The sequence below is a fragment of the Uloborus diversus genome, chromosome 3, assembly GCF_026930045.1.
Source record: "Uloborus diversus isolate 005 chromosome 3, Udiv.v.3.1, whole genome shotgun sequence".
NCBI lineage: Eukaryota > Metazoa > Arthropoda > Arachnida > Araneae > Uloboridae > Uloborus > Uloborus diversus.
In genome coordinates this window covers 174,617,885-174,643,181 of record NC_072733.1, presented here as the reverse complement: position 1 = coordinate 174,643,181, position 25,297 = coordinate 174,617,885, and the positions used below count along the sequence as shown (strand labels likewise).

Genomic DNA, 25,297 nt, shown 5'->3' with positions numbered 1-25,297 from the left:
TTAACATTTAAAACAATCTATCACTACGCAGGCACAATAGCAATTTATAGCTTACAAAATTTCTTAGCCAAATACATTTGGTAACTTATAAAAAAAAACTCTAGTTGAATATCATTAAAATTTAAAGAGATATCACTGACCAAATGAGTCAAATTTCAAATATTCTCGGGTAGGGCAACAAATCGTGAGGGATCATTTCAATATTTGCAGCACTTGCCTGCAGTTTCCTGTGATTCCTAATAAAAACAGATTATTTGTAAACAAGAAAAGAATTGGGTTGATAAACTATATTACAGTAGAATTACAATTGAATCGGTAATTTGAAGAAGGGAACAAGTGCCAAAATATTGTGTTGGTGCTTGCTCCCATCTTCAAACTACCAATTAAACTATCCAAATCAATTGGAACCAGACCCCATTCGGATAATAAATTTTGGAAAATTGGATTTTCTTTTGAAAACGGGTTTATTATATATATATATATATATATATATATATATATATATATATATATATATATATATGTTTGAAATAGGAGAAAAATAAATATTTTTAATAATAATTTTTAAAAACTTCTAATTGATTGAATCAAAAGTCAACACTATTATGTGCTAAGTGTAATTACAAGGGCTGCACATTAGCATAGTATGTACAAAATATACTTGAAATGAAAGCCTTTGCTTGCTGAATATCTCAGTTAAAACAAACTTTTTGACTAGTTTTTCAGAAGAAATAGCAGACAGAATCATTATTTTGCTCATAGCAGTATATGTTTGTACCGATCTTATGTTTTTTTCTGAAATTACGAAAGCGATTTGAATAATCAGTGCTTTTGATAGTAGGAGTGCGGATAATTGGTATTCTACTGTATTTTAGAGCAATTGGCCTTTTACTGCAGAATTATCCCAGCTATAATGAAACAAGAAAAGCTTTCACATTTTAACAGTAAAGATTATGTTATTGTATTCTGTAGGACGTAATCTATTTTCATGTAGTGATTAAATACAGGTGTAAACTTATGTGTGTGTCCAAAATGTATTCAAAAATTGACAGAACTTATTGAAATTTGCCAAATTTTGCTGAAATTTATTCATTTTAGGCATTTTAAATTGTTTGTTTTATTCTAGGTGATTGTCCAGTGTAGAATAACCATAAAAATTTTAGAAAGCTTTGAAGAAGATGAAACACAGTATGTTATTTTGTTGACTAATAAGCAGCTTTTATTTAATTTTGAATTTTTATGATTAAAAATAAAATTAACCTAGGTGTGCCCCTGGAACACATAGGAAAAGCTATATGGGTCATCTTACAAAAATTGCTAATCATGTTGCTCAAAATGCAGAAAATGGAATAAATAGTTCATTTATCAAGGAGAAAATGAAAGGCAAGTGTTATCTTTCAAATCAAAGGTTCATTAACATTAACCTCATAGGTATTTTTAAATTTTAGTGGATCCAATTCAAAGTACTTATAATTGCTAAATTTTAAATGCTTGTTTTTTACCTTTTTGCTTTAAAATATTTAATTCATTTCTAAATGCAAAAGTAAATAATAAGCCTAGTAAAAATCTGACATATTTTTCTCTTTAACATAATATGCATTATGTTAAAGACAGAGCTGCCAACTTTTGAAAATCTAAACTTGTAGCAGAGTTTTGCGCAAGGGGGGGGGGTAAAAAGAACGCGTTTCATAACAAATGTAACAGACATAATGAATAAGCTACGTTAGTAAAATCTAGAAAGTACCTTCCCCCTCCCCTCCACCATTTTCAAAACCAAACTGATAAATTTAAGGTGGCGGAGGATAATTATCGAGATATTTTGAAAGTTATTTTTAGCATTAGGTTATTTCTAAGTTTTGCGACAATTTTTATACAACGTGTTTTCCACATGGCGTCAATGTTCATTTTTAGTGTATGTTCCAAATCTGTTTGTTCCAAATAAGTTCCTTTTGTAACAGATATAAACAAAAAGAAAAGAATCAGTTGCATCAAAATAGGATAAGACAAAGTGGAAGGAATGATTCCCTGGAACTGGCTAATTGCTCTTTTGCATGATTTTTTAATTTTTTTTATATGTAATATTGTTTGCTTTACTTTTTTTTTTTTTTTAGAAAGGAAAACCTGCACATGGAGGGGTTAACTAAAATTCTAAAAACGTTCTGACAAGCAGAGCTGTAAATGTTTGGTGGTGTGTGTGCAGGGTGGCGACAGATCAGGGAAATCAGGGAGATCAGGGAAAAGTCAGGGAACTTTATTAATCAGGGACAAATCAGGGAAATATCAGGGAATTTTGAAAAAATAGCAAAAAATCAGGGAAAATTGATTTTATGAAGAAAAAAATTTTTTTTTTGCTTTACAAAATTAAGTACTCTAATTCCCTACGTATTTTCCGCCAATTATCTGTTCAAAAAAAAAAGTAAAATTAATGAGGTGCGATTATACACTGCCTCATATTTGTGCATCTTTTTTCCTCAACGTCCAAGTATTGAATCTTACTTATTAACCACAGGATGAACTTCCTAAGATTGCTTCTGTGTCTGTTAGGTTGTTTATTTTACCTAGCTTGAAATTTCCTTCTGTGCTTTCAATGCTACTTAAAATAAACAACCATACAGGCAAAGAGGAAGCCTTTATTAATGCCTTACCTCCTTTGCCTTTATTCCATTGTCTCGAAGTAATTAAGTACTGTAATAACGATTTCAAGAAGAAATCTTTGGTTTTTGAATTAATACTATAAAAGCTTAAAAGTTATTACTTCTTTGCGTTTTTAATTGCTAAAATCGATCTTTCAATAAAAAAAAACTTTGTTTTTTGCCGTTATACTATTTGTTGTCACCGCAGATTATAAAGGTTTTCTTTTCTTCAGACTTAAGTAATTTTTTAATTTTATAACCAAGTTGTATTCTTCTTTTATACCTATAATATGAAATTGACCAATTGCTTTTTTTTTCTTGCATTTCAAAGTTGTTTGTTACAAAAGCAATCTAAGATTTTTTTTCCTTACATACTGAAATTAATTTGAAATAGAGTCAACTTGCGTACTTAAGTAAATATCTATTATATATTTTTTTATTGCTAAAATGCTGTATTCATTCATTAAAACCTATGTTCTTGATTAGAGAATTAGTTATATAAGTTTAGTTATAAGATTATGTTAGGTAATTAATAGATTAGATATAATAAGATTATATTAGATTAGTTATAAGATTAGTTATATAAGAATAATTACATTACTTCTATTCTTTCACCATTACTTGTTATTCTTGCAACAATTATTATCCTGTTTGAAAACTTAGAACTAAAAAGTAATTGAAATTATTTTGAACCATCATAAATACACATATATTTTTAAGAGTAATTTTCATAGTTTCATAAAATTCTTATGCTAAGTGGTTTCTGGAAGTAAAGTATTTTTTTATTTTTAATTTTCTATAATCTTTCCATGAATAAAAATTTAATATACCGTTTTGTAGGTCCCCCCCCCAAAAAAAAATTGTCTTTTTTTTAACCATTTTATTAAAAAAGTAGCATCTTTTTAAAATATATCTTTAGTTCAACAACTTTACACAACTTAAAAAGTTTAAAAAACTGCATTTTATACTAACATACAATGGATTTCAAGTAGAGCAAAGAAAGAAAACCATTATCATTGGTAACGTAAATCAGGGAAATTTGGTGAACAAAATCAGGGAAAAGTCAGGGAACTTTTTTTCACAGTTCCTGTCGCCACCCTGGTGTGTGTGTGTTTTTGACGGAGTGTCAAATGAAGAAGATCGACAAAAATTACGAGGTTATACTGGGTTACAGAATAATCTTACTTTCTGCTAAAGATTGGGGTATAATCGATGGAATGGTTACGTTTGAGATTTCACGATAAATTTACGTTAGTTCAAATTCCAGTTAATTTTGAAAAAATATTTAATTTTTAATCCTTTTTGTTTATTTTTAAGCAAAAATTTGGAACTTTAGTTAGCACAAAAGCATTATTAACTAAATGATTCGTAATGTGGACAATGTCTGTATTGACGGAAATTACTTTAGGATTATGAAAAAAGACGAAAATTAGTTTTTTGACGTGTTTTCGTTACTTTGTAGTTTAAGGCTGTAGTTCATAGAAACTATGAATTTTTCGTAGCGGTTGGCAGCTCTGGTTAAAGAGCATATATGCATTACTTGTCCTTATTTACAGAAATATTAAAAAAAACCTTCATCTGGTAATAATTAAATGAGCAGTACTTTAATCATATTTACATAAGTAATGATAAATGTGTAAGTGACAACTCTCAGTTTTGGTAACTTGCCAACATTGATAACATGCTTAGGTAAAAATTACATACTGTGTTTGTGCTTGTGCGGTAAAAATTAAATTTACTAATTAGCCCAAAACATGTTTGCTCCCATTCCCTCCCCAATGTATGTTTTAACAGTGCACTAGAAATCACAGTGAATTGTAGTTGTGTACAAATTTAATAAGCACCAAATTTTACATTTTCATTTTTCCCTTTGGGTGAGTATTTAAAAGATTTCTTGATGCATGGCTGCAAGAAGTTCAAGACTGAAAATGTGTTGAACGTACTCCATCCTCCTAAAAAACGTAATCTGTTTGTTGAAATCAAGAGTTCATCCAGTCGTTCTTGCCTATTTCCTTCATTTGGTTTTCACTCATTCTGCAATTGCCTGAAGAGCCGTAAAACACCGACGTGCTCTAAAAGCCCCTTAGTTTTGAGATAGTCTCAAAATAATCAACTGATCCAGCGATTTATTAACTTTGCCAAAGGTATTTTTCCTAGTCAGGGGCCAATCCAGGATTTTTTTCTCACTACCTATTTTTGTGAAAGTCTTTTTTTTTTTAAGCATTAATTTTGAGATTTTTTTAAAAGTCATATTCTAATTTTTGTTAAAGAAAATTAGAACAACTTAAACATTAGCTTGAAAAGTGCAAGTATCATCTAGTATTATTTCTAACAGATTTTTTTTTTTTTGTGGGATGTTGGGAGTTAAGAACTTACGAGGTAGGAAAAATAGCTAATAGGATTTATACTGTGTACAATTCAAGAAACCAGAAAAACGCCCGCCCAAAACTGGTGCTAAAAGATTGCATAAATGCAATTTAACGAAAAACAGCTAAAAATGAGTTAAAATACTACAAAAAATTTGTTACTTATGTATTTTTCATATAAATCATCTTAGCATTTTCTTTTAATTAGTAAACCCTGTTTTAAACAGAAAAGCAAGTTTTCTATTTTAAAAGCCAGATTTTTGTGAAACTTTTGATTTTTTAATATTGTTTTGCGACTGTGCCGATTTTCAAAATTAGTTTTGTGAACCTGCTGATTTTATCACTTGATTTTTGTGAAAGTACCAATTTAAAAATAAGATTTTTGTGAAGGTACCCAAAAACGGTAGTAAAATCTATCTGTATTGGGTCCTGCTAGTCCCAACTTCCTTCTTCTGACAATTTCAGCAGACAGTCTGTCACATAGACTGTAGACCTACACCCCTGACCTGATGAATTACATATCGATGATGATTAATAATAATTATTTCCAAATTTTCATGAATTGGAAAAAACATCTTTCTTAGGCGTTAAAACATGCAGTGAAATCTCATTACTATGAATACTAATACAATGAAATATCGGTTTCAACAAAACAAATTTTTAGTCCCGATTTAACTTCCATTACATTACAGTGAAATTTCCGTTACAATGAACAAAATTTGCAGTTCCTTGAAGTTTGTTGTAATAAGATTTCACTGTAATCTGAAGAATGTAAACCCTTTTGAAGCACAACATTAAAAATCTTGCTCCAATATAATTAAATAATTATGAATCATTTTTACATAAAAAAGCAAATATAATTGACCTGTAAAATGACGTAGAACTTTCTTTCAAATACTTCTCTTGACATCCAAAGTCCCTACAGTAATATGACATTTTAAAAACTTTGTAGAAAAGCGAAACAGTTATAATTTTCAAATTCTCGTAATGATCACAATGCAAAATCCCATGCGATAGGAAGAGCCGGTTACGACTAGCAAGAATTTTGTCCTCACTTCATGTGATTTCATGTTGAATAGGGCTAGAAGGCTGCTGCATGTTCTCAATGTATTTTCAAAGTTCTTTGAGAATAACTGAGTAACTAAATGAAATTGATGTAAAAAATAATTGTTTCCTACTTTGTTAGATGATGTATTAACAGCGCTGTCTACTATTATTTCAAGAAAGGAAGATATTTAGTGAAAAAGCTTTAAAACTGGCTATGAATTATTGTTTTAATTTTTAAAGCATGAATGGGGAAATGACTCCTTTTGAAAATTCTTGAAACCGTTTCTTAATTAGAAACTTTTCTTTTTTATACTTTAGAAGAACGGTCCTGTATAAGAGTCATTTTTTTCCCCTAAATAAAGCAGGCTTGTTTTGTGAAGGAAAGATATTTGACTGCTAATCTACATTTTTCTTGCTTTCATATTAAAAAATGCTTCATATATTCCTTTAAATAATGCCAAAACTGGTTCTGTAATAATCGGGTAGTATAATAAATGATTTAAAATTAAGATAGCCATGTTCTAATTGCTTGTAAAATAACTTTCTCTGTCACTTTGAAAACATTCAAAAACCTGGAACAGTTCAGCCAATTCTAGTGTTTACTTCTTAAAAATAAAATTATTTATCTTAACCCATTGGCTTTTAAAGGCGGCCCCCGCTTTCAACTGTTATTATATTGTCATATGTGAGACAGATTGATCAGCTGCAGATTTTTCTTAGTGTTTCTTCATTTCTTCCAAGGCTGGTATGACATATTTTATATGGTTAGAAAACTTAGAAATCATTCTATACAATATAGCATAGTATGTTCAATGTTGCTTGACTATTGTGGTTATAAGCGTGGAAAATTTATTAGTAAGTCAATGGGTCAATCACCCAAGCATATTACTAAACTGAATTCTTCTTTAACATTTGCTAAAAATATTGATGAATTTTTAATGAATTATAATTTATTTTTTATTTTATTTTTTTAATGAATTTGTCATTTTGCTTATTTAGTTTTATACATTGAAAAATGGAATACAAATAATAATAATTGAATTATTTTCTTTCACTTTTAGAACTGACGGATGACCATCTTCAAAGATGGGATGATTTTGTCACTAAACAGTTAGCTGAAATAAACAAAAAGAACACTTCACATATAGTAAGAATTATATTATTAAAATTGTCAAAATTTAGATGAAGCAAATTCAGTCTGAACACTAAAGTAATGGTTTTAAATTTTTCTTGTTCTTTAGGTTAATGGTCCACCTGTGCAGTCATCATCTGGAGATGAAGATTCTGTAGACTTTAGAGACATTCCATTCGGGAAAGATTCTTCAGTTCATTTGGTAAATAAAATAAGTCAAATTAACATTTTTCTTTGCAGTGCTAACATTTAAGAGACTACTATTACTAATGAATGAAATTTTGTGTTAGATTTACCAAATTACCTTATATACTCACTTATAATTACCCACCTACTTTTAGAAAGAAAAATTAAGAACAGATTTAAAACTTACATACAAAGTTGATCCCTTACTTTTAGAAAAGTTAACTTCGCTCATTTTTTGAAAGTGAAAAAAATAGTTGAGTAAGGCAACCAAAATTAAACTCTTGCTCCCTTAACCCCTTATTCAAGGAATCGAGAGGGGGAGGGGGTTAGAAATTGCTGCTTCTCTTTCAAAATTTAAAGTTATATATAAATAAACAAACTTACAAGAAAGGGTACAATGTTGAAAATTTGTACCAGATAGGATGTTAGTAACAAATAAAAAGCAATAATAACTAGTTAAATAACTTGATGAAAAGCTATAATGTATGCTAAAAAATTTATAACAAAATACAAATATAAAAGTGACGACCAACAACAGGCTCTGGGCCCAGCTAGACTGGTCCTAGTCAATTTACAATCCCCAGTGAAGATCAATGGCCCTCTTAAAACTATCTACTCCCTTACTCATTACCACCTCTTCCGGTAAGCTATTCTAAGGTTCCACTACTCTGCTATAATAATATTTTTTCCTAATATCGATGTTAGCCTGAGATTTAAATAGCTTAAAACAATGACCCCTTGTCCTGTTTTTAGTGCTAAACTTCAGCCCCATAACATCTTTCATTTTAATAAATTTAAACAACTGAATCATGTCCCCTCGTTCTCTTCATTGCTCAAGACTGTACATTTTTAGCCTTCTAAGCCTGGAATCATAGTCTAAATGAGAAAGTCCATTTATTAGCCTTGTAACCCGCCTTTGAACCCTTTCCAATACATTAATATCTTTCTTAAGATAAGGAGACCAAAACTGAACAGCATACTCCAAATATGGTCTTACCAAACTTCTGTATAAGGGCTGAAGAACTTCTTTAGATTTGTTTGAAATAGATCGATTGATAAACCCAAGCATCTTATTGGCTATGTTACTAGCTATGCTGCACTGTGTTGGCTGAACTTTAAATCATGACTTATTAAGATGCCCAGATCAGTAACTTTGTCTGCCTGACTAATGACTGAACCTTGCAAATAATAACTTGTACACTTATTTCCATGCCCTAAGTGTAGCACTTGACATTTCCCAACATTAACAGCCATACCCCATTTATCAGCCCACTCTGTAATATGATCTAGATCCTCTTGCAGCTGATTTGCTTGTTCTTCATTTTCTACACTCCCCATAACTTTGACATCATCAGCAAAACAATTCATGTTCCCAGAAATATTTTTATAAATATCGTTCATAAAAACAATGAACGAAACAGGCCCTAACACTGATCCTTGAGGAACCCCGCTTAAAACCTCACTCCAATTAGAATAATTTCCCCTTACAACTACCCTTTGTTTCCTTCCGGTCAGGCAGTTTTTTACTCAAATGAAAGTTTTCCCTTCTATTCCTATATCAGCTAATTTGCTAAGTAGAGCAACATATGGTACCTTATCAAAAGCTTTATGAAAATCAATGTAAACAACATCTACAGGCTTCTTATTGTCCAAAGCCATGGTAACTTTGTCATAGAAATGTAATAAATTAGTTGCACAAGATTTGCCTTTCCTGAAACCATACTGAAAACTAGTCGATAAATTATTAGTCTCTAAAAAACTTACTATTTTAATTTTTATCAATGTTTCAAAAATTTTGCAAACCACCGAAGTTAGACTCACAGGTCTATAATTTCCCGCACTCCCTTTAGACCATTTCTTAAAGAGCGGTGTAATGTTAGCCAACTTCCAGTCCTCTAGCACTGTCCCCGAGTTATAAGACGCATTGAAAATATTTGCAACTACATTTGCTAATTCCTCTGCACATTCAACTAAAATTTTTGGATAAGTATTATCTGGTCCCGTAGCCTTAGTCTCTTTAATTTTTTTTCAAATGAAGTAAAACGTCATCCCTGGAAAATACAAAGTCCTCAAGCTGTACTATAGCTTGTGTCTTGTTGATGTCAACTGTTGAGATACAGTTATCGTTAAAAGCACTCGAAAAAAGTTATTAAGAACATAAGCAATATCACTATCGTCCTGAATTAAAATTCCGTGCTATCAACCAGTGGCCCAATGTGAGTATTTCGAACTTTCCCCGAATTAGCGTATGCAAAAAACCTCTTGGGATTCCTGTTTATGTTATCTGCCAGTCTTTGCTCCAACTCTCTTTTCTGAATCTGTACCAAATACTTAAATTTACGCCTTGTCTTACAATATTGGAGCCTATCTGCACTGTGACCAGTTTCTTTAAACCTATGAAAAGCGGCTTGCTTGTAATTTAGAGCGTCTTTAGTTTCCCTGGAGAACCACATTGGCCAAATTTTAGTGCTGACACCCTTTCTCCTAAAGGGAACATGGTCCCCAAACGTTTTCACTAGATTTTCCTTAAACTCTGCCCACTGAAGATTCACATCGCTATTGTCCAATCCGGAAGAAAAAACTGCTTTCAAACTCTGCCTAAGTGCCACAAAATCAGTATTAAATGCTTTAACATACAACTATTTTTCTAACTACAATAACTTATTTTCCTGATCTTTTTTTTTTTTGTAACTGAAATTAGGGTAGTGTCATTCCATACAGATTCAACGGATGAGTGCACTCGACCACTTTTAATTTTTTTTAAACTCATATCCCAAAAAGATGCATATGGATGATGCTTAAAACCACTCTTATTTTTTCTCTAACTTTAACCCTTGATTTTTTAGGGGTCATCAAAAGTGATTTTCGCAGTCAAAAATGGGACTTTTAGACCTTTGCATTTTGGCCAAAATCTATTTGAATTACATTTATGGCAGTTAATTTTACGCTTTGATGTTAAAGTGCATAAGATGATAGTCTCACATGCTGAGTTAGGTGGCTGTAACTTAATAATTAAAATAATAGCAACAGGTAAAAGTTCAAGGTCAAATGTAAAATTTTTACTCATTTCAAAGGGCATAACTCGCTTAGGGGACGGAAACACAAAATGAAATATGGCAAAAACTAATCACTGGAGTCACACTAATGAGAAAATATAGCTGTAATTGTGTGTTTGTTTACCCTTTACAAATTACAGCCCTTCAAAGATCAGAAAATTGAGAAAAATGACATTTTTAGACCCCTGTAAACCAAAAGGGGATGGAATTAAAAATGAAATTTCTTGGCCAATTGAATATTCCATTCAAGTACTATACATGTTATATATATTGTTTTGTGTATTTGGTTTGTAAAAAAGATACAGGTCTTTGAAATTGAGCAATTTTGCTAGTTAATTTATGCACTAAAACAGAAATAAAAAGTGTGAAAACTTCATTGCACTTTCTTAAATAGCCTATATAATATATTATACTGAAAAAACATATTTTAAATATAAGAAAACTATTTCAATTTGATAACTTAGAAATATTTGGACATGAATGAGTAGTTCATACTTGACTGACAGCTTAAGTAGTTAATTTATAGACTATCTACACACACAAATTTTCAATACACACAATTATAGGCTCTGTACATTAACATATCTAAATTGCCTTAAACATATGCAAAAACATTATATATACAAAATTTAAAATTTAAAAAGTGCATTTATCTCTTGTTTGAGTGTAGTTTTGAAAAAATCACCTAGTAGTCCTATAGTTGTAATGGTGACTCAAGTATATGGTGTTTTAAAATGCTTTACCAAGGCGCATTCATAATTTGATACTTCGAAAATGTACTAGGAGCAAGACAATGACAAGGGTTCTAAATTCAGTGATCAACTCAAGCTATGTAATAACTTTTTTGACAATAATGTGCATTTTCCTTTGATATTCTTTTTATTAACACACTATTCTTCATACCTATTGCTAGGGGACAATAATTTTACAGTGATAATATTTAAATATGGTGGCATAAAGCAATGATTAAATGTTGTATTGGGAATTTTATTTGCAGAGTCAAACCTTTCTTGCAGCATTTTTTCAAAACGCACCTTTTTCCTTTCAACTATGTAGATAATGCTTTTGCATGTGTTTAGGCAAGTTACGTAAGTTAATGTACAGAGCGTATGTTTGTATGTATTGAAAATTTGTGTGTGTAGATAGTCTATAAATTAACTACTTAAGCTGTCAATCATGGCAGAACTACTCATTTATATCCAAATATTTCTAAGTTATCAAATTAAAATAATTAATTTTATACTTACAATATGTTTTTTCAGTATAATATATTACATAGAGCACAATATACGTAATTTAAGACGGTGCAATGAAGTTTTCACACTTTTTATTTCTGTTTTAGTGCGTGAATTAACAAGCAAAATTGCTCAATTTCAAAGACCTGTATCACTTTTACAAACCAAATACACAAAACAATATATATAACATGTATAGTACTTGAATGGAATATTGAATTGGCCAAGAAATTTCATTTTTAATTCCATCCCCTTTTGGTTTACAGGGGTCTAAAAATGTCATTTTTCTCAATTTTCTGATTTTTGAGGGGTTGTAATTTATAAGAGGTAAACAAACACACAATTACAGCTATATTTTCTCATTAGTGTGACTCCAGTGATTAGTTTTTCCATATTTCATTTTGTGTTTCCGTCCCCTAAGTGAGTTATGACCCTTTGAAATGAGTAAAAATTTTACATTTGACCTTGAACTTTAACCTGTTGCCATTATTTTAATTATTAAGTTACAGCCACGTAACTCAGCATGTCAGACTATCATCTTATGCACTTTAACATCAAAGCGTTAAATTAACTGCCATAAATGTAATTCAAATAGATTTTGGCCAAAATACAAAGGTCTAAAAGTCCCATTTTTGACTGCAAAAATCACTTTTGATGACCCCTAAAAAATCAAGGGTTAAGGTTAGAGAAAAAATAAAAGTGGTTTTAAATATTCATATGCAACTTTTTGGAATATGAGTTTAAAAAAAATAAAAATGGTCGAGCGCACTCATCCATTGAATCTGTATGGAATGACCCGGTAATGAATACTATGATTTAAGAACAATATGTGCCATGTTTAATTACTACCCAATTATTTCAAAATCATATTCCCTTTGAAACTGGATTTTTTTTTTGTTGAATTTGTGAATATCATGGCTCCTATGCATGGGTGCAAGACCTTCCGTCTCAGGACGGATTTCCGTCTTAGACAAAATTTCTGAGACGGAGATCGGAACAGAAAGAAATTCAATGACTTTCAGTTTTTACTTAAAAAAGAAAAATTCAGTGTTTGAAAAATATGCTTTAATATTATTGGACCGTTCCATAACCACGAATTTACATCGACATTTTCTTGATTTTCTGCCATGGACTTGTTTTGTTTGCAACATGCTTTTAGAGGAGTGGCTTTTAGATTTGCGCTGTTTGACTTTTTCTAGGTATAGCTTTGTTATTTCCAACTCACTGCATTGCAGACTGCAGAGTTGGTCGTTATTTTGCTGAATTTTTCAAATAATCGTCTCTAATTGAAAAGTTAACAATTTTCCTTGCTAGTTTCGATCATCCTTTCAGTTTCTTTTTCATTTGCGTTTTTTTTTTTGCAAAATTTGCACGCATAAGTGAAAATTATGTGCGCTCTTAAAATTTCTTAGAGTTTAATCTGATTCACTGATTGAGTGATTCCTGACGAGATGAAATATTTACGCCACAGCAAAGGGCGTCCACATACCAGGTAAAGCGGGAACTATCAGGGATTTTGAAGATTTTAATGGAAATGGGAGTTTTAGAAAGAATTGGAGGGAAATCTCAAGTTGGTTTGAACCATCAATGAGCAATCGTTCCTGCATTTTTAACAAGACTTGTGGAATCACGAAATTCCAATGTCATTCAATCTAACACTTGCTAGAATGGAAATATGGGGGTGGGGGGGGCGGGGAGAGAGAGAAAGGAAATGAGAAAAATAACGGCGGCACAAGTTTGCGAAAAAACACTGTTCTTGCAAAGATACCGCAAATTAACCCAAGATACTGAGGTCTTAAAACTTTTATATCTTGGACAAGCTAGGAGGGGAGGGGGGCTACGCTCTCCCCCGAAAGTTTTCCCATGCTGAAGTATTGAAATGCTATGTTGGCCATTTTTGAGTGAGTTAGGGAATTCAGGGGCTTTCTCAAAACATTTTCGAAATTGTAGTCTTAAACCTTTGAGTTGTCTTTGGCGATGTGTGGAGGGTGTTGCTCTTTCAATAGAAAAAGTTAATCTTAAACACAAGCTTACACTGCCTTTAGTAAACACAATGAGAGGGAGGGGGGAGGGGTATTTGTTGGATGGGAAGGTATGATTGAAACTAACTCTTGCCCAAACAACGTAATATATTTAGCAGAGTGAAATTGGAGTTCGTGAAACAGTATAATTGAAGACGAATAGCTCATTGAACATCAATTAATTTATTAAAAGATAAAAAAAACAAAGTATATGGCTTTGACAAAAAGTAAATAAGGATAAGTATATCATTATTGCAAATACCCCGTTGACCTAGACTAATAAGTATTATCAATTGACCCGACTATCGTTCATGAGGAACGAAGTCTTCAATGGACAAACATCATACTACTTCAATTAAACAAAAAAAGGCTAACAGCCTAAGCTTGCTGAACAGACAGCAAGTTGGCTTGCCTGACATGAGCCAACGCGTCTAGGCTGTGCAAGAAGTGAGAGAGAGATCAACTGATAACAGCTTTGCTTATATTCAGACTCTCATTAGCATATCTTCACTTCAATGCTACCTGATCGTGATCTTCAGTGGTCAAGCCCGAAGCGTGTGTACGTGACGTCACATGTTCACGTTAAAGTAGTCACGTCATGGGCAACGCCCACTACACGTGCCGTTCTCTATTCCAAGACTACGTCACGGATTCTAGCGTTCGTTAAGGAACAATGATATGAAAACTGCAAATATGTAAAATGTTATCTAACATACAAAATGATAATAAACCTTCACTTAGATTGACATACTATGTCTATCAAGGCCTCCCCATTATCATTTCGATAATCTAAAAAAATTTGAGAAGAGTATAATATTAAACAATCTTTAAAAATTTAGCCATATCCTTTTACAAAACACAATAACAATGTTAATAGAACAACAATTATTAGAACACTTAATTCAACATTGATAACAAAAGGAATTCCGGAGATCCGTAACGTCCGAGAAACACAACATCAAAAAAACAGTTCATGTTCGAGGAAAGTTCATCCTGTTAAATCAATTTAAATTTCTTCTCAATTGAAAGTTCCTTGTACACATTTGCCTGAAAAACATGAAAAAAAAAATATACACAAGTAACTGTTCAAATCAGCATACGTAATACATTATAAAAAAAACTAGGATTTCTAATATTGATCAATGATAAAATTGAATTTTTGAAAAAAAATTGATATACTATGTTTGAGTTTTATTTTAAACTTCTCATAAGGCATTCTTCATCGCTAAGAGAAACTCAAACTTTTCTTTTTTTTTTTGAATTTATCATAAACTTTTGGTCCTTTAAAAATTTGACCCTTAAAGTTGTGACCATTTAAAATTCCAGTTTTAATATTTTATACTTGTTAGGTAAAAAGAATTTAAAAGTTCATAAATATTTCGAAAAAGTAATTTTAACAATTTTACCGTTCAAAAATTAATTAACCCTAATCACTTCATCATTTACCCCACTGGAAAACGATCTAGTGGCTTTTACTTGACTTTTAACGAAGATAACAATCAAATTGTTCACCTTGTAAGAGATTTATCATGAAAAATATCATATGATGTAAGTGCAAATACGAATATTCAAGAGTTACAAAAAACATTTTCAAAATTTGGAAAAACATTCTTAAAAACAATGTTATTTTTGTTCACAATAAATATTTTCAATAAATGTTTGCAATTCAAAACGGGTTTGAGATTTCGTGAAAATATCTGCCAAATTTTCCTTACTTCGAATATATTTAATGTCAAAAACATTTTTACAAACTAGATCTCTAATAAAAAATAGTTTCACATCTATGTGTTTGCTTCTATGGTTTTCAATAGGTGAATTTACAAAATCAATTGATGCTTGATTGTCAACAAAAAGAATAGATTTAAATTTAGATCTTTTGATTACTTTATTTTCGATGCATTCATCTAATACCCTATCAAACCACATCAATTCCTTAGCGGATTCTGTCATTGCAACAAATTCAGCCTCCATAGTGGATAAGCTTACACTTTTCTGTTTAAATGTACGCCATTCAATCGGCGATTTGTCTAGAAAAACAATTTGTCCGCCTAAGGATGTGCGATCGTCTCGATTTGACGCGAAGTCAGAATCCGAGAAAGTAATCAATTGAATTTTGCTGCATTGTAACTTTAGTTTTAAATCTCTCGTTTTCCAAACATATCCGAGTAATTTGACAAGGCCATTCCAATGAATTATACCAGGATTTGATTGGAATTGACTAAAAATATTTACTGCATATGCTATGTCTGGACGAGTTCTATTTGCTACAAATGCTAAGCAACCTACTAAATTTCTATACGGATATTTTGTCATTTCTTTTACTTCATCATCAGTTTTAGGACAATCAACATTTGAATAAATGACTCCTTTGCTAATGGGTAAAGATGCTACAGGAATGTTAAAATTTTCGAAACGTTCATAAATTTCCTGAATATATTCCAATTGACTTAAACACAAATCATTTTCTTCATTTAAGAAATCTACCCCTAGCAATTTGCGTGTTTTTCCTAATACTTTTAGATCGAAGTATTCATTCAACATGTTGATTGCGCTATTTATATAACATTCATTTTTACCAAATAAAACAATGTCGTCGACATAAAGAAGTAAAATTACATATTCATTGAAATAAACACAATTACAACTTGAAAATTTAGAAAAACCAATTTTACACAAAACTTTTTCCATTTCATAATACCATAAACGGCCACTTTGATGTAAGCCGTATATAGCCCTTTTGAGTTTACAGTATAAATGTTCTTTACCTTTAATTTCAAAACCTGGAGGTTGTGTCATAAATATGGTTTCCTCTAAAGGCGCATACAAATACGCGCATTTAATATCACATTGAATATGCATCCATTTTTCACATACTACTAATAGTGCGAAAAAAAATCTAATTATGCCGAATTGGACCACCGGAGAGTAGGTCTCCCAAAAATTTAGGCCCCTGATCTGAGTATGACCTTGAGCACATAATCTGCTTTTGAAACGTACTACCTGGCCTTCCTCATTTTTCTTTACCGAATAAACCCATCTCGATCCTATTGGTACCGTATTTTCAGGCAATTCAGATAATTTCCACACCTCGCGATTTAACATCACGTCATATTCCTCTTTCATTGATGCCTTCCATTGATCCCATTCTTTTGATTTTATCGCCTGTTTGTAAGTACTCGGAACTTGAATATCCTCCGCTAGTCATGAAGAATTCAAATCTACCTTTGGTCTATTAGCGGAAATTTCACCTTCAAATAGGTCCTTACCTACGAAACTAAACATATTTGGATCATACGCGATATTATGTTTATTGCAATATTTGTGAACATCATGCATGGATCTTAATCTGGTATTTTTCCCTTTCTCAAAAAAATAAATATCATTCCTAGAACTATTTGTCCTGGGTCTAACTTTTCTAACCCAAGTTACACTTTTTAAAGGTTTACTTTTTCCGTCAACTTCGCTTTCTGATTCTGATTGTAATTCGCTTTGACTAGTTTCCCCCTCCTCACTGAAAACAGATACTTCTGCCGTCTCGTCAAGGTCAGAACTTTCGACTTGAGTGAGAGGCCAATTTGGGGTGACTTTTTCTTTCTCTTTTACGTTCGCGAATTCATCTTTGTAGAAAGTGTTTTCTTTGAAGGACACGTCTATGGATTCTATAATTTTATTGAGTTCAGGAACAAAAATACGATATCCTTTTCGTTTAAAAGCATAACCGACCAACACTCCTTTTTGAGCTTTTGCATCGAGTTTATTTCTTAAATTCTTTTGTATAGCTACGAATACAACTGTGCCAAATGCTCTTAAATGACGAGCCGAAGGTTTTCTGCCTCCGTACAGTTCAAAAGGTGTCTTTTTCTGGTTTTTGTGGCAGACGCGATTCCACGTATAGACAAAATATAACATGGCTTCAGGCCAGAAATTTTGTGGTAATCCGCTTTCTTGAAGTATTACGCGAGTTGCGTTAGCTACCACCCTGTTAAAGACTTCCGCTACTCCATTTTGCATCGGAGTAAATGGTACAGTTAATTCGTGCTTTATGCCCTTTTCTTTACAAAAATCATCAAACTCATTGTTTACAAACTCAGACCCATTATCTGTTCTTACAAATTTTACATTTTTACCAATAAAGTTTTCTGCTCTTAGAATATGGTACTTCAAAATTTCAGGAACTAGGCTTTTATTACAAATTGGATAAAGTGAACATCTCCGAGAAAAATCATCGATTATGGATAAATAATATCTTTCTCCATTCCTTCCCTTGACACTATATGGTCCCCAAACGTCAGCGTGAAGGAGTTCAATCGGTCGTTTCGACCGAATATTATCTATAGACTTAAAACTAACGCGTTTGAACTTTCCGATTTTACAATTGTCACAATTTAGTTTTATACTTTTAAATTTGGGTAAACCATTAACGGATTTTAAATCACCGGTTTGTCTGATAGAATCTACGTTCACATGAGCAAATCGCTTATGCCAAGTTTCCAAATCTAATGAATTATTTTCAGGAATGGGATTCTTATCTACATGATTATTCTCAGAGATTTCATTATCCACAGTTTCAACAATATACATGCCATTTTCAAGTTTTGCTTTAAAAATTGGACCCTTTTGGCTAGATACCTCCACGAAACCTCCTCCCCCTACAAATTTTGCACCTCCCTGGTCAAATTTAGTACCAGATAAAATATTACGACGTAATTGGGGAGAGTACAATACATTTTGTAAAATTACAGTTTTTTCACCAAAATTAACTTTAACATCTCCTTTTCCGACAATTGGAAAGGTTTTCTCCTTTACTGCTACCGCCATACGAACATCCCGAACTTTCTCAAAATTCACGAACCAGTCCTTTCTAAAGGAAAAATGATGAGAGGCGGCTGTGTCAAAGGTAAATAGGTTCCTAGATCGCCCTGTGCCTGAATGACTTAAATTAGCTTCAGAGACAAAATATAATTCGTACTCACGTCTGTCGTTGGAAAATGACCGTCTCCGTCCTTTGGAATTCCATCGGCGACCTCGACTTCGGTTTCTACTTCGGTTCCATCGATTGGGTCTGTCACTCCTCTGCTGGGGTGAGACTTCTCGGGGATAACCTCGTTGAGTCGTTTGGTGGTTCCGTGGTGGATGACACTTTTTCCGGTTTGGGCATACACGCTTAATGTGGCCCTGTTCGCCGCACGAGTGGCAGATAATCTTTGTCATATAAGCGTATGAATTGGCTTCTTTCTCCATATTAAGGTTCTGGCGACCCTCTTCTACTATCAGATCAATGACAACCTTATCGAATCTAAACTCAGGTGCAGGACGTGTGAGAATGTTCTGGACAATATTGTCATATGATCTAGGTAAATTTTGGAGAAGGTGAAACGTCAGGTAATCCTCGGGAAACTCTGGATAAGCCAATTTTATGTTATCAAAAATTCGTTGAAGGCGAGCGGCGAATAAATTTAATTTTTCGCCCTTTTCAAGATGGCACTGATTTAATTGATTAAAATTTTGCATTTGAACACATCGATTATTAGGGAAGAAATGATCCCTTAATTTCTTCCATGACTCCGCAGGATCTTCTATATTTTCAATGATTTTCTTTAAACTTTGGTTGATATTTAAAAAAATAATTGACAGCGCGGCTCTTCTTCGTATTTCATAATCGCGAACATCTCTAGCGGTGATTTCGGCTTCCTTGCTGATAACGGGTACTTTTTCCGATCCATCTACAATGGACCACGCATTCCTGTCCATAAGAAGGAATTTCGCATTTATTGCCCATTCCGTATAATTTTCATTCGTAAGTGGCTCTATGGTAACCCCAGAAGTAGCCATTATAAATCTTGACTTTTAAATTCGCATGCGCGATAAAAAGAGTCTTGGATGAAAAAATCCTACAGTTCCATTAGGTAGAAAAAGAGTTCACTTTCAAAAAATTTCCACTTTAAATATCAACTAGTGTAGCTTTTCCACAAACGTCAGAGATCTATGAAATTTCATAATTTGACTGAAGAACATCGGTAAAGGAAACGACTAACACCATTTTCTTACACATCGCTTGTTACGGCCTCCCCGAATAAAACTTTCTTGCACAGCGGTATTTGCTCGAAAAAAAAAAAAAATTTTATTCTCAAAAAAATTTACAACTGATTCACTTTCAAAGAACTCTACAGGGGAAAGGCAATCTGGGCCCATAACCCCTTGTTGGATGGGAAGGTATGATTGAAACTAACTCTTGCCCAAACAACGTAATATATTTAGCAGAGTGAAATTGGAGTTCGTGAAACAGTATAATTGAAGACGAATAGCTCATTGAACATCAATTAATTTATTAAAAGATAAAAAAAACAAAGTATATGGCTTTGACAAAAAGTAAATAAGGATAAGTATATCATTATTGCAAATACCCCGTTGACCTAGACTAATAAGTATTATCAATTGACCCGACTATCGTTCATGAGGAACGAAGTCTTCAATGGACAAACATCATACTACTTCAATTAAACAAAAAAAAGGCTAACAGCCTAAGCTTGCTGAACAGACAGCAAGTTGGCTTGCCTGACATGAGCCAACGCGTCTAGGCTGTGCAAGAAGTGAGAGAGAGATCAACTGATAACAGCTTTGCTTATATTCAGACTCTCATTAGCATATCTTCACTTCAATGCTACCTGATCGTGATCTTCAGTGGTCAAGCCCGAAGCGTGTGTACGTGACGTCACATGTTCACGTTAAAGTAGTCACGTCATGGGCAACGCCCACTACACGTGCCGTTCTCTATTCCAAGACTACGTCACGGATTCTAGCGTTCGTTAAGGAACAATGATATGAAAACTGCAAATATGTAAAATGTTATCTAACATACAAAATGATAATAAACCTTCACTTAGATTGACATACTATGTCTATCAGTATTCCTGACGCTCAGCCCGAAATGTTTCTGTTTCTGAAACTTTAAGAGCTTTGTTTTGGGCTATCTTTGGATGACTTAAGGGGGAAGGGTGTAGGAAGCTTCTTTCAAAAAGTTTCCAAAATTAAAGTATTAAAACTTTTAGCCGGTCATAAGTTATGTTTATAGGTAAAGGGGGGTACTATTCCTAGAAAAAAATTAAGAAACTGGAGGACTTAAAAATTCAAATTTAGGACATTTGTGGTGAACTCAGAAAAAGGGGTTCAGGAGTTCTCTTCCGAAAATGTTTTGATGCTGAAATATTTAAAATGCTACTTTAGGTTATATTTGAGTGCCTTAAGAGGGATGTGATATGGGGACCCTGCCTGGGGTAAGGATTCAGTTACCCTAGTTCTTTCTTTTTTAATTAATGAATATTGGAAAGTGTATCTCATTTAAAAAATATATCTACTTCAGTGAAGCGATTTTTTTCATTGCTAATTTCACCACCTGCTATCTTATAAAAAATACTTTTTCAAATGAAAACAGTTGGGGGGGGGGGATGTTGCCAGTTCATTATCATTAATCGCCCATACCCTTCCCCCACCTTTCTTTCTTTTCTGGTTTGTTGGCGCTACCTTGGGTAGACTTTCCGATCAGAACTGATTTATGATGCAAAAGTGAAAATCTTTTGTCCCGAGCGATTTTATTGCTGCAATAAAAATGTTTGCGATCGGCAAAAAACTAATGACGGGGAGCTGCTACCACTTTCATCCCTAACATTATCCAACATTGCGTTTTTGGAACTTCAATTTCGAAATATTGCTGAAGGAGGGTTCCTGAACTCCATCCCTTCAATAATGCAGTCAAAAAGCGTATAAACGTTATGAAAGATGGAGTACAATTTCGTTTTGAAAGCTTATATTTTGGGGAGAGCCCAAAGCGCCCCCCCCCCTTTCTCTAATATTTTTGAAGGTCGCCCAATTTTGTAATTTTTGGGACTATCAGTTTGAAATAATTGATGTAATATTCCCTGAACCCCTCCTTTCCTTTAACTTTACCAAAATGGCCAACCATTGCGTTTTTTGGACTTCAATTTAAAAAAATTTCTGGGTGAGAGCCTCCAGACCCCCGTTATTTGCAGTTTTTTAGGTTTTTAGAATATTACAATTTAAAGGCTTTAAATTCAAATCAAACACAGATTCCAAAACTGGCATTGTGAAAAACTAGTACATTTATACACATAATTTTTAAAGCACACATGCGGGGGGGGGGGGGGGCTGAAAATATTTTCCTTCTTGAACACATCTCCAAACTTGCATCCATGCTCCTATGGGCTATTTTGATACAGTTTTGGATACCATCCCTTTTCTGCATGTTTTAGGAATTTTTTTCTCAACTTCCTTCATTTTGCTCTCTGACCACTCTCATCTCTGCCCCAGTTTTGAGAGGTTTTTCTCCAATTTATCTTTTTAACATTATTGGAATTTGCCTATAATATAACTAACCTTCAACTATTAACCTACTTTTTTGTACTGTAGAGTCAGACAAAAAACTACATGTAACCCAAAAATGCCTCTTTCTATGAGGAACACAACTTCCCACACATTATTTTTAATTTAACGATTCTCAGATGCACAGTTTATATGAGGCCCCTAGTTTCAAAACCAGATACTTGCAAAAAATTTGATTTTCTTTTTTTTTTTTTTTTTTTTGTAAATCTTGTAGAGAATCATAAGGCCTATTTGCCTGCTCAATATTAGGTTCAAAAACCGCTTCTTTCCCCCTTGAAATGGGGCGGGAAGGTCTGCCTCAGTTTCAAAACCGAACTTTTATGTCTCCTGTAAAATTTGGTTTTCTACAAGTATCCGGTTTTGAAACTAGGGGCCTCATATAATAGTCATTAACCAAGAATCAGGTATTGAAAACATTCCCCCCCCCCTTTAAATTATTTGTTGTTTGTTTCAAACTTGTATCCAGTTAAAATGTTGTGTACAAAGCTGTCCAAAGTACATTCAATGTTTATTTTTCATCTGGATTTTCATTAGTCAGCACTAGTCTATATATTTTTAAATATTAAGACTTAAAAGTTTTAATTTTTATAAATATAAGTGATGAGAGTGGTTCCCAAAGTGGGTGCCGCAGGGAGAGGAGAGGAGTATTGCCAGTGCACATGGTATCAATATATATTTGTACAACGCGTTATAGAAGTTGACTGAGGTACAGAGGGGAAATTCTAACTCATCAAAGTTTAGGAACCCCTGTGTTATGATACTTAATATTGACTAATGTTTAATAAAAAAAATAATAAGGTAGAGCAGCTGTGAATAAGATTTGAACTGTCAGTAATAATTTTTCAAAACATTAATCACTAGGCAATTATTAATGCTAGAGTAAAAATTGAAAAATTTTGTGCATATCTGAGAAACTGCTAGAAGATTAAGTTGTAAGTTACCGTCCTTAAGCCTGAGCTAGGGCAGAACTACATGCAATGTACCAACAGCCTGGTTATGCCATCCTAAAACTGTAGTTTTGTCCTTGTTATGGACTCATCAGTCCGAAATAGACAATAACCAAGCTGGAGACAGAGGTCATTGAATCTGATAGTTCTGCCTTAGCACAGGTTTAAGAGCTGTAACTTACTGCTTATTAGTGAAGCTTTGCCTTCAACTGACAAGTTGAACTGTACCGTAGCTGCAGACTCTCGCTGGTGTGACTTACTTGAGCTACCAGTTTGTTGGCCCTCTCAGCTTCAATGAGATGACATCTGCCTCCAGCTTGGTTATTGTCTATTCCAGATTTGATGTTTGGTTAAAAAAGTTGGACTAAAATGGATGAAAAGTAGTGCCCTGAGCGTAATTGAATGCAATGAAAAAATGTAAATTTTGTAAGAAACGAAATTGGGATATTTTTTACAATTAGGTTTAGTGTTTCAAAATATAACAAGTTTCATAATCAATATTAATTGTAAGTATGTTTCATAAAGTTTGTTTTCTTTTTTTACGGGGGGGAAAAAAAAAGACACAATTGAAAATAGAAAAAGAAAAGCTTGATTCTTAATGTTGGCAAAATTTTAAAAACAGTTCAAATATATCATGTCATAGTACTTTCGGATTATTTTCAATAAAGACAATGGGAAAATTTTCAAAATCTGGCAAAATTGCAGTTCAAATACTCTGGATTTGAGGTCCTATACTGCCGTGCTAAGCCCAAATTTCATACCTGCATCTAAGCTCAAAATGAGAAATCGCAGTTTAAAGTTTTGTGCCTCCATGTGCAGATGCAACTTTTTCAGAATTTTTAAAAAAATATTTCCCATTCACTGATGACCATAAAACATTATATTTAGGAAAAATATGTGACTAAGAATCACTTGGTGATCGTAACTCAATTTCAGTAAAAAGTGCAGATACGACTTTTGTGCTTAGCACAGCAGCCTACTGTAAATGCCAATGTTGAATTTTATATAAAAACTAAATTGTATGCATTACTATATGTTCACATTTTGTAAGTTCACAAATTATTTGATTTTTTACAAAGTTTTTTTTTTTTTTTTTAAATTTATGAGCAAAATGGACCCTGTAAAAAAAGTTGGACAAACCCCTGGGCAGATTAACATGGTTTTTGTAAAGTTTTCTATTCAAAGAGAAATACTTAAGTAATTTTTTGTTTATAGGCTTTTTCGGACTATCAAATGCATGAAATGACGAGTAATTTTGTTGATCAGTTTGGATTTAATGATGATGAATTTGGGGATGCTGATGAGAGTTTAATGTAAGTTGAGTCATTTAAACTCTGAACTTCTGTTTTGATTAGTATTTCAATTTCTTGTGAGCCTTTTTCTGATTTTAACAGTTGTGCAAGAAATTCAATGATCCCTCTATCTCAGAAGAAAGAGGTAAGAATTTTACTGATCTGTAAATTTTTAGTTGCAGCATTAGTTTGATAATTTCTTCTGTATTTTAACTAGTGATATTGTACTAATGACACCTATAGGTCATTCCATGTCAAGTGACCTAAGGGTCCCCACTTCACCCTCTCCAATGTTCATGAAATTTTTATATGATGTACATATAAATCTAAAATGAAGCTATGCCAAATTTCAGCTCCTTAAGTGGTATGGTTCTGCCAATATGCAGTTTTGTAACGGCCTCTTTTTTCGTATTGCGACTGAAACAACAAAACCACCAAGAATGTGCTTTTCATTGCTCGCAACTTGAGATGGTTACAATTCTGATATTTGGTGATCCTCATCAACTTTTGCTGTAGAAAAGCCTGTTGTGTAGCAAAAGCTCTATGCATGGTAGGTTTTTCATGGTGTGCAGCCAAAGTAGGTTGAAAATAGGATTTTTACAAATTCCAACCGTGCATCATTGGCTTGTATTTGCTGAGAGAATAGTTTTATGAAGCTTATTTTTTCCTCGTTTGTAGCCTGTTGTTATGCCTGAAAGGTACGCAAGTTGCATCTTGATAGCTCAAATAATTGCTGAATTATCCTAGTTGAAAATTCAGCCCAAATTTTTTTTCATCAATTTTGTCACAATTTCAAAAAGCAATAACTAGAAAGGATCCTCTTTAATTCTAATTGAAAAGAGCACACTTTTATTAACTAAAAAACGTTTGTTTCATTTTTGAGACATGCCAGTTTAAAAACGATAATGTAGTTCAAAAACATGCATGTCACTCCATGTTAAATAAATGAAAAATATTAGAACCCTCCCCCCCAAAAAAATAATAA

At 32.8% G+C, this 25,297-nt stretch overlaps 1 protein-coding gene across 1 annotated transcript in view; it reads left to right on the top strand.

The window, feature by feature from the left end:
• LOC129219299 (serine/threonine-protein phosphatase 6 regulatory subunit 3-like) overlaps window positions 1–25,297 on the top strand; it is a 129,909-nt gene that overhangs the window by 57,788 nt on the left and 46,824 nt on the right. The window contains exons 13-18 of the mRNA XM_054853641.1: window positions 1,127–1,188; window positions 1,265–1,383; window positions 7,108–7,193; window positions 7,288–7,380; window positions 24,236–24,333; window positions 24,415–24,457. Coding sequence (XP_054709616.1) covers window positions 1,127–1,188; window positions 1,265–1,383; window positions 7,108–7,193; window positions 7,288–7,380; window positions 24,236–24,333; window positions 24,415–24,457 — 501 coding nt within the window. The remainder of the gene's footprint in view (window positions 1–1,126; window positions 1,189–1,264; window positions 1,384–7,107; window positions 7,194–7,287; window positions 7,381–24,235; window positions 24,334–24,414; window positions 24,458–25,297) is intronic.